Source organism: Pogonomyrmex barbatus, unplaced genomic scaffold (genome assembly GCF_055798465.1).
Source record: "Pogonomyrmex barbatus isolate J1 unplaced genomic scaffold, ASM5579846v1 scaffold13, whole genome shotgun sequence".
Taxonomy (NCBI): domain Eukaryota; kingdom Metazoa; phylum Arthropoda; class Insecta; order Hymenoptera; family Formicidae; genus Pogonomyrmex; species Pogonomyrmex barbatus.
This window is the reverse complement of record NW_028297109.1, coordinates 2,909,664-2,927,584: the sequence shown is the minus strand read 5'-3', so window position 1 is coordinate 2,927,584 and position 17,921 is coordinate 2,909,664. Positions and strand designations below refer to the sequence as shown.

General features: G+C 36.4%; 3 protein-coding genes and 1 long non-coding RNA gene across 7 annotated transcripts; 2 read left to right on the top strand and 2 right to left on the bottom strand.

Annotated features, from left to right (window-relative positions):
- The first annotated feature begins 204 nt into the window (after positions 1 to 204).
- LOC105429803 (proton-coupled zinc antiporter SLC30A2) lies at positions 205 to 13,065 on the top strand. 4 transcript variants are annotated; one of them, XM_011642981.3, is made up of 8 exons: positions 205 to 1,083; positions 10,135 to 10,319; positions 10,591 to 10,707; positions 10,855 to 11,003; positions 11,158 to 11,309; positions 11,726 to 11,957; positions 12,216 to 12,456; positions 12,756 to 13,065. In XM_011642981.3, exons 1-8 carry the CDS (start codon positions 1,007 to 1,009, stop codon positions 12,899 to 12,901), a joined length of 1,299 nt encoding a protein of 432 aa, XP_011641283.1. In that variant the 5' UTR covers positions 205 to 1,006; the 3' UTR covers positions 12,902 to 13,065. The 4 variants fall into 4 exon arrangements, with proteins under 4 accessions (XP_011641283.1, XP_011641284.1, XP_011641285.1 ...); XM_011642982.3 differs by lacking the exon at positions 205 to 1,083 and adding an exon at positions 1,239 to 2,062; XM_011642983.3 differs by lacking the exon at positions 205 to 1,083 and adding an exon at positions 2,778 to 4,803.
- On the bottom strand, positions 218 to 7,388 carry LOC148937560 (uncharacterized). Its single transcript, XR_016138247.1, has 2 exons — positions 7,252 to 7,388; positions 218 to 7,081 (listed from the first exon to the last, which is right to left on the bottom strand). It is a non-coding gene; the product is annotated as an uncharacterized LOC148937560 (long non-coding RNA).
- Positions 13,066 to 13,923: 858 nt separating the features above from the next.
- On the top strand, positions 13,924 to 15,692 carry LOC105429804 (box C/D snoRNA protein 1). The gene is made up of 7 exons (XM_011642985.3): positions 13,924 to 14,069; positions 14,170 to 14,351; positions 14,451 to 14,542; positions 14,624 to 14,802; positions 14,887 to 15,081; positions 15,151 to 15,275; positions 15,366 to 15,692. Exons 1-7 carry the CDS (start codon positions 14,050 to 14,052, stop codon positions 15,566 to 15,568), a joined length of 996 nt encoding a protein of 331 aa, XP_011641287.2. The 5' UTR covers positions 13,924 to 14,049; the 3' UTR covers positions 15,569 to 15,692.
- Positions 15,573 to 17,872, bottom strand: Sec22 (vesicle-trafficking protein SEC22). Its single transcript, XM_011642992.3, has 5 exons — positions 17,489 to 17,872; positions 17,158 to 17,267; positions 16,912 to 17,072; positions 16,694 to 16,840; positions 15,573 to 16,607 (listed from the first exon to the last, which is right to left on the bottom strand). Exons 1-5 carry the CDS (start codon positions 17,561 to 17,563, stop codon positions 16,459 to 16,461), a joined length of 642 nt encoding a protein of 213 aa, XP_011641294.2. The 5' UTR covers positions 17,564 to 17,872; the 3' UTR covers positions 15,573 to 16,458.
- Between the last annotated feature and the right edge of the window lie 49 nt (positions 17,873 to 17,921).

The following is a 17,921-nucleotide window of genomic DNA, read 5'->3' as shown; positions in this document are numbered from 1 at the left end:
GTTATTAAGTCAATTGTGATTTAATATTGTCTACTACAATAGTTATAAGAAATAAACTTGTAACATTTGTAAAATATCTTCAATATAATTTCCTCCTATATAATGAACAAAGAGAGAGAGAGAGAGAGAGAGAGAGAGAGAGAGAGAGAGAGAGAGAGAAACAAAGTTTAGTCAGAGTTAAAATGTTGGTACATTTGAAAATAAATAAATTTGTCTGTACAGACAAATGAATTTTTATTCATAGGTACAAAAATTTAATTTTATTGTTAATAACGAGTTTTTTGCGATATATTTTTTCAGCACGGATCGTTGCATGCGGTAATAATAATTGTGTCTTTCGTGGGAATTTATTTTAATCGTCGCGGCCGTGAAGTGAATCAGAGCGAGACGAGCGAAGAAATTTGACACATTTCTGTAACCCAATCATCCCATAAATAATCCAACGATCCTCGAATTCGATTGTGTCGAATGGAAATAAGAGATCAACGATCGGGCACGTGAAATTCATTTCGTTCACCATCTTTTAATCGAGGATCGACCGTGACATACGAGGTCGTAGAAAATGGAATAATTTCACGCGATAAAGTGCGCTTATCGTCACTTATCGTGTTTCACTTAATTCTTCGATCGATGGTAGCGTGAAATCGGAGGAGGGCGAACTGGTCGCATCTCGCATCTCTGTACGTCGGATCCAGGAGCGACTTTTTTGTCGACGATTCTCGTGGAGATGCGAAGATATCGGATGAACCGATCCGGGTCGTCGTCTCGTGCGCGCGTTTCCTCGTCCCTTCATAATATTTATGTAAACACACATCAGGAGAGAGAACCAGACCGCCACGCACTAATGACATCTCCCGACGCATAGTAACCCCGCGCTGTCGCAGATTTGCTTTGGCTGCGCGGTCGCGCTTGGCGCGGTCGACTTCTGTCAATTGTTCGATGCTCGCGCGTCCGCGTGGTTCGCGCTTCTCCTCGGCGACGATCCACCCGGAAAATTCACAGCGACATGGAAAACAGTGGAGATCATTCCGCGGATATAGAAATCGTTACCGTCGTCATCGAGCAAAACAACAGAGCCAACGAGTAAGTCTCGTTTTGATAATATTTTGATGTGTTACTCGAATTTTTTTCTTACCTTCGAACTTCCTAATAAGAACGACACGTGTCTTCGTCGTCAAGTTCTTTCGCCGAGTATCTGACAATCGCGCTGGGAGAAACGTATATTTCTTATTTTTACATGCTTCGCAGTAAAATTTTCATTTAGATAGTTTAGACACGTGCGGCTCAACCGCAAGTTTAAATAATTTATTTAAAACGATACCTCGGCTAAAGGATAAACAGAAAATGAAATAAACAAAGAGTACAAAAATATTTAAATTAATTTCCGATTTGGAGGGTTTAAAATCTGTTTTGAATAAATTTATTGTAGTTTATTGTAGAAATTGTTCACATTTTTACTTTGTTACTTTATAAATTTGCATCAAATTGCATAGCTTATCTATAATTTGAAATCCATTGCGATAGCATGTTATCGACCAAACACACCACCTTGAAAGTAACAAAAATATAGAATTATTTTTCTCGAAAATTGTGTCGTCACAGAAAGTTGTCACCAATGAATTTTATGGTTTCGGTCGACATTACAGCAATTGCAATACAATTCCTCAAAAAAGATAGAATTGCGCATTAAACTATTTGCACCAGGGACATGGCAATCATTAAAAATCCTACGGCCATTTACGCTTTTTTTGTCATCGGTTCTACGGCATTTGTACACGTGGTTTTTGATAGATAGACGGAGGTCATCCAACGATACGTATAATTATTTTCAACACTTCCACGATCTTTTTTCTCGCGGTCCGGATCACGTTTCCGAGTAAACGTAAAAATGCAACCCCCCCAAGTATCCAATTGTTTTACACGAAACCCTACCCCTCGTTCTCGCGATATGCCGAACGAGTTACAAAACATCATCGCATCAGGTAGGAGCCGATAGTCTTGATTGACGAGCACCACCAATGCCGACCACCGCGAGGATGAACTTCGGCTGCATTGTCGATGAGTAAATAACAAAAAAATTCAGAATTGCTCTTGTACTTCTCGCTTTCAGATTTCTCGCGATGTGTAAAAAAGAATCGCTATTATTATTTACTCCAGGCTTGCTAAATTTTATCTCGGCGAATGGTCCGGATTTAATTCTAATCGATTTCAATTGCTGCTTGTAATTTCAGAATATTACGGAGATTCTGGATTAATTTAATGGGCGTACGATTTAGAGTGAATTTCCGCGTTGCATCATGTTGAATTTTCTGTGTCGTGTTTAAGCTACCGATAGCAAGACCCAGTTTGCTAGAGATAATTTATAAGTATCCTCAGCTCCTCGCGTTACATTTGTTTTACTCGGGTATCTCGCAACATATATTTGCATTGCGCATCATTGATCCATGATGTGCGATGCAAATCATAACAGCTGACTATTGGCATTTAAAAACAAATATGCGTAATAGACAATCTTTAATATTTTATCACATCGTTACGAATAGCTGATTTTTATACAAAGTTTAATTAAATAATTTTGTCACGTAACTAAAACTAAAACTAACACTTAAAGAAAAAGAAAAAAACAGACAAACGTTTTTTAACACTATTAAATTTGTTTTAATTTACTTCATTATCGTTTTTTTTCTTTATTTTAATTTATTTTAATTTTCAACAAAAAGAGAAAAAGAAAGAAAATACATAAGAATTGTGTTTCTTTTGTTATTAAACTAAAATTGAAAATTAGATAAACATTTTTGACACCGATAAATTTGTTAATTTGTTTACTTTATTACTTAATTTACTGTTTAATATTTTAATTTATTTTATTATCATTTTTCTTTAGCTTAATTTTATTTTAATTATTTACGAGTTTAACAAGAAGAGATATTTGTCTCTCAGGAGTGTTTGAAGCTCTTTAAATTTACTTATCATGCTTATTTATACATGCAAATCTCTCGTGTATTGTTTCTCCGTGCAGTTATATCCCTTTCGAAAGTGTCCGAGCTTTCCACAAGGTGTTCTCGGTCGATCGTCGAAATCTATCTAACTCATAGTCGAAGTGTGACACGATCGCAGGAAGTGCCCCGTTACGAAATCCACTTCCTCGCGCAATCGGCACGCGCGCTCGACGCGATCTCTGAATCGTTCGTGCATCACGTGCGCCTCACGGTGCCTCCCTAGATGTGGAAAGTTACGTGAACGTGCCTGCGTGTTTATTCTACCTTCGCCATTCGCTCAGTCTCGATCCACGATCCACGGTGTGATCCACCGCGTGATCGACGGACGGTCGCACGGTAAACTTTCGCTCAGATCCGCGTCATCCAACGGGATCAACTCCGGATCTTCCCGCTACCGATCCATATCGGTGAGGTTTTTAGGGAAGAGAAACACACATCCCCCTAGAATCGAGGAATATCTTCCTTTTGTTTGTTGACTCCGAGGTCGAAGTCGACGAAATTTCCCGCAAAAAGCGATCGTCGATCCTGCCTTTGGAAGTTCGCCAGGTGGAGAATCGCGCTATCTCGGTTCCGCGGTGTCTCGTTCGAGACTCTCGAGCGAGAGTGATAAGACGGGTGTTGGAGTGAGCACGATTACTGTCGAAGACGTCGGTGTACGAGAGAGGGATAAACCACGGCGACGATCGACCACGCGCTCGCCGATAAATCTCGCGAATTATTATACGCGCGACTGTTAAATCTGTTGCGGACACGCAATAAACCGGATTTGACTTGTGAAAGCACCTGTTGACGAAATGAACGCGCGGAACCGCCAAACTCTCGGGACACGCCGTATTTCCGCGGCGGTCAGTGGTACACGTAATCCAACAACAGGATGTTAAGAAGTCTTAATGATTGAGCAATGCACGCGACGAAGAAGAAGAAATATCTTCGCCTAAAAAGCAGCTAATTCGATCGGCGATTCGAGGCGGAGCTACTTTTTCCTCGGCGGTTTCTCCCAGACGAGTTCAAAGACACTTGGCTTTACGGCTTGCTAAAAAAAAACAAAAAAACAAAAACAAAAAACGATCTGTGTACTTTGTGAACGTCGAGACGTGTGGGACGAAGACCCGATTACGACGGAGACGTATCTTCTCCCAATGGAGATAGAAGAAAGAGACGGAGACGGAGATAATAGATAGAAAGGGAGCGAGAGAAACGACGGGTGGGGATCCGCGATAAAGACAGGCCAACTGAGAGGAAAGGCAGAGGGACCGAGAGGGAAAAATAAATAAAAAAAAAGAGAGAAAGATAGAAAGAGAGAGAAAGAGAGAAAGAGAAAGAGAAAGAGAGCGCGTGCACGAGAGGGAGAGATCGCTGTTGAATCTTTTATCTGTCGGACGAGCGGGCCCGGGCCGAGCACGGGCCCTCTTCCACCGAAAGAGTGGCATGTCGTGTCCGCGCTTTCGTTCCTCATCGGAAGAGTGACGGGTGCAGTCGATCCGCGTCCATCCGGTCGTCCGGAGGACGACAACACGACGACGTCCACGCGAGTTTGCCGATTACAGCACGCACCCAGTCGCCGCGGGTCTCCCTCCTCCGTCCGCCGTCTCCATCGCCGCACTCCTCTGCCTCCGACGATCTCGTCTGCCTTTTTTTTTTTTCTGGCACTTGGCATTCGATAAAACGAGGAATCGCCGGACAGATCTCATCGGAGGAAGACCGACACGACGACGTCGCACGATCGCCGGCTCGATCCGCGAGCTGGCTGGAACCGCGAACGCTCCACCTCGGGATCGATCATGGATGACGAGAAGATCAAGCTGTGAGTTCCTTTCGAAGTCGCGATCCTCGCCGCGCAGGATTAGTAAGCGGAAAATTTCGCGAGGTCGTGGAAACTTTCGAGAGATCGTTGTCGACCCCGGATCGTGATTCCGAATAGCGCGTTTTAGTTTGCTCCACTTTGAGAGACGCGTTTTGATGAGCGACTAACTTGTTTTCTCATAATTTGTGACGAGCTGATTTCTGAAGTTGAAAGAAAAGCTAGATGGTGTTCCGTGAAAATTTGATAAGTGATATCTGGTGGAATCAAAAATTGGAATGTGTCGTTTCTCAAGAGAGAAAAGGGATATCTTTTGGAAAATCTTTTGGAAATGATCTTTACACTCACCGTTGATCTTTACACGTGATTATGCTTGTCGAGCTTCCACTCCTATTTAAATGTATTACTGTGTTATAGGTTTTTATATTTTTAATATCAAATTACATCGGCAAATGGAAAGTCTGGAATAATTGATTGGAAAATTAACTCTTTGCGAGGAGAGTTGTTTTGAAAAATTACATCATCAATTATTGAATGCTATCTTTTGATATCACGTTTCTCCAAAATCAGAAATATATAAAACATTTTAGGATTTTTGGATTTATACTCGTGAAACTTAATTTTTCTATCCTTTAGGAACGTAAGAGAATTTTTTTAACGAGAATGTAACGCCTCGCATTAATTAAGCGTTAAGTTCTCGTTAAAAAAAAAAGATGTATTGTACTTACGTCACGTAAGTTGGAAGAATCCAACACATAAACATGGAGGACGATGAAATATTATCAAAATATTATTATTTGTCGATGAGAATAATTCGACTGCCTTCGCCCTTCGTCGTTACATTGTCATCGTGAAAGCTTTCTTCTTCGATTTCTCTTTCGTCGAACAATGTCCCCGCGTGTTAACGTGTCGGAAAACTGACTCGCAGATTGCCGAAATTATGCGGCAATTTTGCCATACGCGACGCGCATTGTAACTCTGCAAACAGCAAGGCCGCGATTCCCCTTCACTTTGCCACGCGACAGGATCTCTAATACAATGATCGCACGCGAAGACATGCAATCAGTTTCGTGAGCATTAACAAAAAACGCACGTTTCTTCCTATCAAACCGCTGTCGGCACAAATTCTCCGTAAAAGTGACAAATCAGGTTTTTCCCCAACGTTGTTTGTTGATTCAAGTTTTATACAAAATAGCTAAGTTTCTCTCTCTCTCTCTCTCTCTCTCTCTCTCTCTCTCCTATTTTTATCTTTTCCAACGTACATGATCATTTTTTATACGTTAACTTTGGAAAATTTCCTTTGCCCGTACATTTTATTTTATATTCCATGAAGTGAAATCTCTCCATATAAAAAAAGAATTCTGACGAGAACGTTATCTCGTTGCGTTCTGCTGATAATTTTTCGTATATCAGTTTTTTGCTCCATTTTTTGGCGTTCCCTGCGTATAAACATCGTTGAACTTGGAAATTGCGTTGGCATTATTCACGTAAATGGTAAATCATCAGTTACGAGGAATTACTCGGACAAGAATGATAAGAGGATAAGGAGTGCACTCTTGCGTGATCCCGGCTCTGTTTTTGTTCATCACGAGGTATTTCCAGCAAAGTGTCAGAAATGTCGGAATAACGGGACTAGTTTCGAGTGACCTGAAAACATTGCGGTGGTGTCCATGGACCTTCAAAATGCAGCCTTGAAATACTTCGCGTTGCCGATGTCTCTTTTTCTTTGCCCGTATTAATAATCCGTGTAAAACGTGAATGGATTTATCGTTTGATACTCGTGAAATTTATGAAATAATTCCAGCTAAATCGAAGCTGCACATTCGGTTGATCAGCGATAAGAATTATTGTTAGTGAAATTATCATTTTCCATTATTTGACATCTAGATAGTTCTTGAAGCTACATCGAAGCTGTACTTTCTTCAGGTTAAGAGATGCGGCCTTTTACATGTTTCGTTATTTGGCATCTGAATAATTCTTGAAGCTACATTGAAGCTATACTTTCTTCAAGTTAGACGATGCGGATTAATATATAAAAATTGTTGACTTAATCAAGCTGACTGCACGACAGATGCCAGACGGCAACGTAAGATAAATGTATATACAGATAATCCCGCTGAACTTCTTTGAATCTCTATCTTCTTTAAAGACTCGTGGGTAAGATCGGACGTTGATCGGTTCTGGAAAGAGCGACCGTCAACGATCGTTTAAAGCACGATCGTTTGACGATCGTTTGCGGTCGACTTCTCGGATTTCTCTCTCTCTCGTTAGCGCATCGTACCTGCGAAACCGCATATACCACAAGTTTTTTATTTTTTATTTGCCCTTTTTTGCCCGGTTATTATAAGCGCACCACGCTTTCCAAGGATTAAGAACAACGAATCAACATCAGTCCGCGATTGTTTAATCGAAACGCAATTTACACGTTATACATCGGGCTGTAGGACTCACCTCCTTTTACTCCTGTAGGTTAATCCATCTCCACCCAACACCATTGAGTTATGTAGGCACGCTTGTTATCTCGCGTTAAGTCACAAGTGCCAAGTAGTGGCATTTGCGAAGTGGATAATTTTACAGCCAGTGTAACGATCACGTTTTATCGCGGGGAGGTGCACTCGCGTGCGCGATCGTGCGAGCCTAAAACGATCATAGGCGTCGCAGAAGGCGTCACGCTCGAATTTTTTTTCGAAATAATTCCAAATTATAATTAATCGAAATATTAAAAAAAAAAAAAGAGAGAGAGAGAGAAATACTCTTTCTTCTCCCGGATAATAATTTTTAATAATTTTTCACCTGACTGATTATCCAGCTGATCACATTTTTATTGAAAATTTCCAATTTGCTATCTATTTTCTAATTGCTAGTAAACATTAAAACATGACTAGACTATTTTTATTAAGAGACTGATAATACCACAGAATTCCTGTCATATCAGCGATACATTTTTTATGAAACGTTTTGTCGACGCCTATGCGAATGGTTCTCTCTCTTGACGAGGCGAGACTGTTATTCTCGTATTATCACAGTATAATTAATACGAAACACTGACATGGTGTCGGATAACATGACGGTGAATCGATTCGACGAGTCGTCGGTTATTAATCCGTTGGTGCACCTGATTATTCAAGAGCTCGATGATAATCCGCTAATTATTTCGATCGGTCATTCAACCGATCCAAAATAAATTAACAGGCAGATAATTGCCGTAAGCAAGGAGCATCTCGGCAATAAAATAACGAAGAAGCTGAGAAACTTTCTAACTATGGTTTCCCATTCGTCGTGTAAACGATAATAAATTTCCACACAATTGTAAAATCATTTATCATTTCCTCATTGACTTGGCAAGCGTAGGAGGAGAAGAGATAAGCAATAAGCAAACACGACATATCGTAAACGAAAGGAAGTCTGTTGCCCAAGATACACATTATTCTCATATTCTCCACGTTTCATCTTTAACACCTTCGTCGGCAAAAACCCATAAAATCAGCGAGCATTTGATCCATCGCGAATTTTCATGAATATTCGGCACGGTCACGGTGCCTTTCGTTCGTCTAGCTGAAGGATATGTTCTCAGAATCCGACGGTCGGCCTTCCTTTTCCGCACCGATACCCTCGTGAATATGGGGCCTCTGAGAAGATTAAGGCTATGCGATAAAAAAAATAGGTATAGGTATAGGTGTAACTCGCGATGCGATGGAAATTATGAGCTCCGTGAGCTCGGCGAGCGATCAAACATTATAATTTGCAGGCGGATTTCTACATTAAGTTTGAAGCGATTTGTGTTATCGTTATATATTAATTAAATTTGTATTACACACGTTACATTTATGTGCATAAATGTAATGTGATATAAAAATGTTTCGAGGAAATCTTCCAAACGTGAATTCAAATTTTCCGCACAAATTTTCCGAGCGTAAATTTTCCGACGCACGCGATCCTTCCACCTTTATCGATATTCTTCGCTCGTGTGATTTTGCACAATTATATATTAATAATTATACTTGTATTATACATGTTACATTTACATGCATAAATGTACAATATGAAAATGTTTCAAAGAAACATCTTCTAAATGCGGATTCAAATTTTCCACACACTTCCGAACGCAGTGAGGCGCGCGATTATCGCGAGCCTTCATCTTCATCGATCGTGTGATTTTGCACACGGCATCATTGTCATCGTCATTGAATCACAGCCAGTGATAGGGGAATGCCGAGGAACGCGTATAACGAATGCGCATTTGCGCAAGGCATCATTGATATCTGGCTGATAGATAATAGCGCTCTGTGAAAAGCGATAAAAACTGGTCACGTATCCGTGTCTATTATGTATTATCTCTGTTAAAACGTGTAATATTGTCAACAATACAAATTATTTATTTAAATGTTTCCGTCTGGTTAATCATAGAATTAGTTGCGTAATTAGAATGGAGTAAAAATACTCTCTTCTGTCCTCGATGTAATAATTCTTCATTATTCTGCAGTTTCTTTTCTTACATACGTTATTTTCTTTTAAAACTATCTAATTTTAAGAAATGCTTGAATTATAAATAAATCTATCTAACTCGATAAAATGTAAGAGATATTAAATAAGGTTTTTCTGTCAAATAAGTCCAACTGATAAAGCTGATAGATTTTCCATGAATTTTCTTGAAATTCTTCTGGATAAAAATTCAGCTGTTAAAAGCTGTTTCGAACTTTACTTTTGGCAGTTATGTAAACTTTATATCGAGTTTTTTAGTCATTTATAACTTCCTCTTATCACATAGAGCAAGAATAATTTTATTTCCTTAAATCTTATCTAAGAAAGCCAAGAAGTAGGAATGATAAAAGGATTAACGTGATCTAATCTTGATATTACGATTTGTTCATTCCAAAATTTGTTTTGACAAAATTTGTATCTATTCAATGAAATAAAACTGAACGCCATGAGAGAGATCAATTAAATAAAATTGTCACGATTGATGAAGCTAATTAAAAGAGAATAATGGCTCTACGAAGATGTTATATTTTTCACTGACTCATCGGCAACAAGCTACACGCGGTTATTTCGCTAATACGTAATCACTTTCTTCTATTACGCATTATAAGAAAGAGTGCGCCATTTATAGTGAGATCGCCACGCGTCATTTATAGTGAGAGAAAAGATCTAATATAAATAAGAATTCGTAATCGGAAGCGTAGGATTTTCCTCACAATGTTCACAAGCAAGAAATCTACAGCGAGTTTCAAATATTCTTCTGTAAAAATGATGTCTTATGTCTTATTTTATTTTAAGCTGCTTTAACGATATTGACAGTGAAAAAAGAAAGAATGGATTTATGATGGATTGCAGGTTCAAGGACAAGGCCATTTATGGATATGGGACGAGCATTCCTCCGAATAATAACGAAGATGAGGAAGGTGAAATATCTCCACGGAAGGTCATCTTCTGTGTTCATGGAAAATTGTCTGGTTGCTGTACGGTGGTGAAAGGCTCTACCGACGATACAATTGCGGATTATCAACAAAATCCGATAAGTGTGTTTCCCTCCATGCATATTTAAAATAATTAAATAAAATTAAAAGGCTATTTAAAAATTTAATAAAAATCACATCCAAAAATAGAAATAATAATAAATAATTATAAGAAGAATGATCACTTCTCTCATCGATGTTTTTAACTAATCTCGAAGAGATTACTTTTTAATTCTTGTTTGGCGAGTCAGACTTTTTAAATAATCTTTTTTTTTTTTTTTTTTTTTTAAATAAACTCTGCTAATATTGTATTCTTTTCTTGTAATTATTTTAGTATCCCCGGAAGATCATTGTCACAGGGAAAGGAACGAGGAGATCGACAAGAAAGCCCGAAGAAAGTTAATAATCGCCAGTGTACTCTGCGTTATTTTCATGATAGCAGAAATCGCTGGTAATACAACAAAATACGTGATGACATTATCGATATATAAAAGAGAATACTTTGTAAAGGTTATTTACGAAAACAGACAATTATCGCAGCAAGTTAACTGTTTTTTTTTTTCTTTTTTTTTTCTTTTTTTTTTTCTTTTAATTTTAGGCGGAGTATTATCAAATAGTTTGGCGATAGCGACTGATGCCGCACATTTGTTGACTGACTTTGCGTCATTTATGATATCTCTTTTTTCTATCTGGGTCGCGGGCAGACCAGCCACCAGAAAAATGCCTTTTGGTTGGTATCGAGCGGAGGTGAGTACTTTTTGTTTTTCCCCGATATGGATGTTAAGATAAAGTAAGTCAAGACTATCATAAGATAAGATTTGTTGATATTGACAGGTGAACGTAATTTAATTTAGATTTAGAAGTTAACAGCTAAACTTAAGAAACTTTTTATATGTTACAGGTCATCGGAGCATTGACTTCCGTTTTGTTAATATGGGTGGTCACCGGCATCTTATTCTACCTCGCGATCGAAAGAATCGTCCATAAAGACTTTAAGTTAGACGCAACGGTGATGCTGATCACGTCTGCAGTTGGTGTTGCGGTAAATCTAGTGTTAGTGATATCATTTTAACGACAATATTTATTTTTCTACGCAATTCAGCAGCGATTCATGTGTAGCAATAGTGAATCATAATTCTGTGCACGATTCATGTTCACGAAATTCTTATAACAATCTGAATTATAATTGGCATATACAATTAATCGGATGTTGTGTAATGTAATCACGAGTGATGCTCATACAAGTTGCAATAATTAGAATATAAAATTTTTAATCGGACATCTTTGAGAATTGATGGCTGGTTAAAAATTCTGTTTAAAAGAATTAGTTCGAATCTTCCATTTAAAGGAATTACTTAATTAATTATTTAATTAATTATTCAGAAATATAAATCGAATGTAACAAAATTTTCGAAATTAGACTCGTTTTAGAGAGAAATACAGGTACTATATATAATTTGGCATTGCAGAATGGGCCTGTCACTGCATCAGCATGGCCATAGTCACGGCGGACACAGCCACGGCGGACATAGTCATGGTGGACACGATGAAAGCCATGATGTGGAGAATGCGCTTGATGATGATCTCAAAGGGGAGCATGCGAAAAGGAACATCAACGTGCGTGCCGCCTTCATCCATGTTTTGGGTGACTTTATTCAGAGCATAGGAGTATTCATTGCCGCGTTAATTATTTATTTTAAGGTATCTTCAACTTTTCATCAGTAATTTATGTATACTTTTATATATTTTTATCATTTCTGGCAGATATAAAATTATGGAAAATTAACGTTTTTGCATTTCTTTGTGTTACTTCTTTTATCAAATTATATTCATCTCTTATATCGAGAAATTTCGTAAAATTTAAGTAACAAATTTGCAACACTCTTTTTTCTTATCAAAAATGTAATTCCAAGACATATATATGTCTATGATAGTTTTAATGATCAATTTATATTTCAGCCAAGTTGGAGTATAGTGGATCCAATATGTACATTCCTCTTCTCTATATTAGTTATCCTCACTACGGTGGCGATTATTAAAGATGTAGTCAATGTTCTGATGGAAGGAATTCCCAAGGGTTTCGAGTATTCTCAAGTGGAGAACACCTTTATGCAAATAGATGGAGTCGTTAAGGTGCACAATCTTAGAATCTGGGCGCTCTCTCTCGACAAGACCGCTTTGTCAGCGCATCTCGCTATAAGTACGTACATCCAAAAATATAATCCAGTGTGTACTTCTTATTTATGCATTTTATGCAATTCAACTACACATACCATAAGACTTGAAATAAGTATACCATCATCATAAGACATGTTAAAAAATTTGTATTTTTAGACTCTGAAATTCTAATAGATAACGTAATAGATTCCTCAGAGCTTTTTCGTTTCCCTATTTGGAACTTAATAAATTTTTGCATTTTTGCATCTAATACACATTATTTATCTCTGAAATCTTAATAGATTTTTTTTTACTAAAAGTACAGAATGTTATTATTTGTAGAGCCTGGAACGAGTCCTCAGAACATCTTGCGCACTGCCACGCGGAATATCCACGACAAATACAAATTCTTCGAGATGACGTTGCAGATAGAGGAATTCAACGAGCGAATGGAGAATTGCAAACAGTGTAAAGCGCTTTCGCAATAAGTCACTGCTATTGTACTTATTGTACGACCAGGTCACAATATAAGAAACGCGATGTGCAACGAAGATAATTTTAGAAGTCTCGTGATCGTCACAATCACGCTTCATCGAATAAAGGCGAAGAGATTGCTTTATTCACGAAAGCAGCATACATGCATTACACTGAACTCTTGTTATATTGCGCTTTTTCTTTTTCTTTCTCTTCCTTTCCTTTCTTTTATTTTAACTTCGTGAAGATACGTACGAGCAGTCAGTATCACTCGTACAATGAGATGTGTTTCTTGTGAATAGTTTTTGTTATTCCATTAATTAGTAAATTATAATTAATTTCGCATATAAATCAAGTTATAGATTCTATTTTATAGTTCTATTATAATTGTAATTACAATTATAGTAGTTATTGTAATTGTTTCTCAAACTGATTTTCATGCTAATGCGTATCTTAATCACTTTCAAGTTAAAAATTGTGATTAATATTTATTTTAAAAATGACCTGTCTCATTAAAAGTTACCAATTTATCTGAGCCTACAGTTGTAAAGAATGTTGTATATACGCACAAACAAAAAGAGACAAAAAAAAACATAAATAAAAATTATTTTGGACTTGACAAACTCACGCCATAATTCTTGCCATAATTTTTAACTTACAATTAGATGAATTAATCTGTGTCACAAATTTAATGCAGGATTGCAAGAAATATTATCAATTTAATAAATAGCAGGATTAACAATTATATTCTGATTAACTCTATAATATTAATATTTCTGAAACTATGTATTGTGATAATTCAATTTTATTAATATCCAGTAATAAATTTTTTATTTTCCTTGTTTACACACATTTTGTCTCGTTAGTTAAAAAATTATTTAATTATTGTTATTTATCTTCTGTTATTGTTATAATAAAGTCCTATTTCTTTCTTTCTCTAAATCGATTATGTTTCAATCTTTTTGTATCAACCATAAATTATGTTTTCTTGACAAAAATGATCAGGAAGATTATATTTCAATTTCAATTCCAACAATATGTTGTTCAATATTATTAAAACATAGCGCGAATACAATCGAATTTCCCACATCTGTGCATGCGCATCTATTTCTACGCATCCAACATACGCATTCAGATGGATGCAAATAAATAACTTGGAAGGATGGCGGCTACCGCAAGAAAGTGAGCAAAAACGCCTGATTTTTACTTAACAATAAAGATCGATTAAGATCTCTTGCGACGACAACTGTTTTGATTAACTTATTTCTATTTTTAATTCTAGATTGGAAAATTGCGAAGTATGCGATGCGGCAAAAGCACGGTACACGTGTCCGAAATGCGAGGTTAGAACCTGTTCTCTCACGTGCGTGAACGTCCACAAGAAAGAGCTGGACTGCGATGGAATCCGGGATAAGACGAAGTTTATTCCTCTAACATCATTCACTGATCTGGATTTATTGAGTGGTGAGAGAGAGAGAGACTTCTTTCTTCATTTATTTTTACTTTTTTCATCATCCAAGTTATCGCAGTTGTCTTGAGACTTTAGTACTCGATATTTTGCAGATTATCGCTTTCTCGAGCAGGTTGGCAGATCAATTGAGACAAAAAAAAGAAATCCAGAAGTAAAGTATACACGTCAAGTTGTTCTACCAATGGTAAGATAGCTTTCGTCTTTCTTTTTTTTTTATATATATATCTTACATTTAAAAGTATCAAATTTATATCCTTTTTTCCAGCATCTACATAAATTGAGATGTGCCGCAAGCCATAGAAAAATAACGCTGTTGTTTATGCCACAAGTCTTCACTCGTCACAAGGAAAACACTACGTACCTGAATTGGAAGACCAATGAATTGTTTTGGCGTCTAGAATGGATTTTTCCACAAGCTGAAAATACAAAATGCATAGTAAATAGGTATGAATAAGTACAGTCATGTCATTTTGTAAAGTATAGACAGTTTTAAATGAATAGTAATTCATTATATTTATATTTATGCAGAGCTCTAGATAATACAAGATTATCAACATTAATAGAACAAGTATTGGATCCAATCTCATCTGTCGAAGAGACTGATATTGAAAAGTTGAACGTAAGATTGGCTTTAGCTGATAAACTGCAGTTTTATAGAGCAGTTGGATTAAGTGGTATCAAGATTCTTTTAAAAGCCGAGAAAGTAAAGAAGGCAATTTCTAGGTAAATATGCTTTTTATGTTTATATTTAATCATAATTAAGGTACCCAGCTAATTATAATAATTTTCTAGGTATTATGATTTGGATCTTACGCTTACACTAAAAGAAAATTTAGAAAATAAAACCGTACTGGAATTTCCGACATTACACGTCATTATGAAAGATCACACAAATATATATGAGATTATAGATACGGGTAAGCATTCATTACAATAGTATATAAATGTTTTATATATATATATATATATATATATATATATATATCTGCATATATATTTTTATTTAGATGAAGAAACAAGTGATGCAGAATATACAAATAATGGAGCGAGAAAAAGATACAATGATAACAGATTTAAAAAGGAAGATGAACCAGTAAATTATTTCTTCAATGATTTTTCGGGATCTGATGATGAAAAGACAGACAACAAATCAAAAAAGAGCAGACAGTCACTTGATATACCATATTATGAACATTTAGTAAAGATGTGAAAAATTTATATTTGTTATTTATAAATATTTATATTTACTTATACATGGATATTTTTATTGTAAATACATCACCATTATAATTTTAATACAGTTGTTGAAATACATACAAATGTAATAACATTAATGACATGTATGGCCATCTATAATACATTTTTTTAATTGGTTCCTTTTCCATTGGTAATATAATATATCTGCACACCACCCAAAATACATTCACGATTAAAAATAATAAATATATTTTCTTACGGTTATATTTGAGATTTCAAAGAGAATCACACAAGCTGCACGATTTAACAAACAGAGATGTAGGAATGATATCGATATAATTTCATCAGCGATAGAAATCTATAATGTCTTTATTTCGTTTGTGAAATTTCTACCGAAATCGATGATTTGGAAACAATGTAATTTACACAAACTAAGCAAACTAGAGGAATGGGAAAGTATATAAATATTTACTAAAATATTTTAAAAATGATCAAATGATTTTGTCTCTTTATAAAGTCGCATCGTTTTCGTTTCTTTAAGACTTCTAAAACGATGAAAATAATATAAAAAGTTAATTGTACATCATTTTTATATATTAAATAACAAAAAGATTTATTGATTATTGCACAGCGCTAAAAATCGTTGAATATATTTTACTGAATAATTTATATACTGTATTTTCATAAATTTAAACTCAGTTTGGTATACATCAATATAATTACACTTTTTGCATTTTTTTTATATGTCAATCTTAAACTTTCCTTTTTTTATAAGTAGATGTTGGAATCAGAAATATTCTGCAATTATGCAGGAAATAAATGAAAGTATCTAGTCTTGGAGATGGAGTACCTTTTATGCATTCGAAATTGCATATCGAAATTTTTTTGTGTTGTATTGTGTAACTAAAGAATGAAGAAATATAACAGGAAGACCAAAAATGCAACAAGACCAGCAACAACTTTCACATACATCGATTTACTATTTAGATGTCTTGCATCTTTTTTATATTTTTGCGACAGCATAGATAAATTCTGTGTCTTTGTATCCAATTCTGCAAGATATAATTAATAATATTAGTACACATTAATATCTTCATTCAAGTTTCTGGTCCTTTAGGTAAACAGCTTTTCACGTTACCTGAGAGTACAGTACCCCTTTGTAAAACGTCATCAATATTTTGTACCATGATTCTTTGTACATCTTGCAACTGGCTATTAAGAGTGTTCAAATTCCTGCGAGATCTACTATCGGAGAAGATCTTCTTGGCTTTTTGAATATATGTATCTAGAAACAAACAATAATAAAATCAATACTATATTTATCTAGCATATTATTCAAATTATTCTATAGCATACCGAATTCGATAAAAGTATAAGGCCTAGTCACTGTATTTACACGTTTGCCATATTGAGCATGGAATTCCTGTGCTATATCTTCCAAATAGCTATAAGCTACGCGTGTACTATAGTTTCTTTCACATAATACCAGATAACACACCTCGTTTTCAATTAAATAGCTGTAAACAAAATATAATAGAACGAACAATTTTATTAAAGTACACATTGATCAGATTGATTAGCTTAACAGCGATTATTGCTTACTGGAAAAGATATGGACCAGTTTCCAGAGTACATCTTGATGGAGATTGTGGACCTAATTTTCTAAATAGCATTTTTGCTTGATTCTGATACTCCACGATATTTTTACCATCCTATGACAGAAAACAGAATTCAATTAATCTACATATTATATATTATATATCTGATAAAGTATAATAGATTCTTGCTCCAATTTTTTAGATTTAGCGAGTTAAGCTTCTTTCTGATTCATTTTTAAAAAGGAGACCTTCATCGATGCGTTCTCGTTAGGAGTTAATTACAGAGGCAAAAACAGGACGTCTGATGACAAGGTGACGTTTCACACATTTCTAACCTGTTCGTTGTCCTGCATGGTTGCTGCTAGTGGCAGGCCATCTGACACTCTCGCGATTATCGTGAACAGGACCATTTTGCTCTAAAAGTTATTCGCCGATCTCGTTTGGAACGATCGAGGAGGTAAGGAGGCTAATCGCAATCGTCGTTGCACCGCTTTGCGATTTCAACGTCCGCTCCGCAGGCCATTCGCGCGTAACTAGTCACCGATGCGGTCGCCGGATTCGCCCCGCGCGTCCACTCGCCACTCTCGATCTACCACGTCAGTCGATCCGACCGGCCCCGAGGTCGATCCGTACGCAGCGCCGATCGCTCGGCGACGATCGCTTATCCTTCGAGCGGGCGAACGACAGGAGGGAGGAGGCTCCGCGTTACCATTGGAAGCCGTGCGTTTCGCGGCGAACACGAGAATCGGCGAGTGCATCGCGCGATAA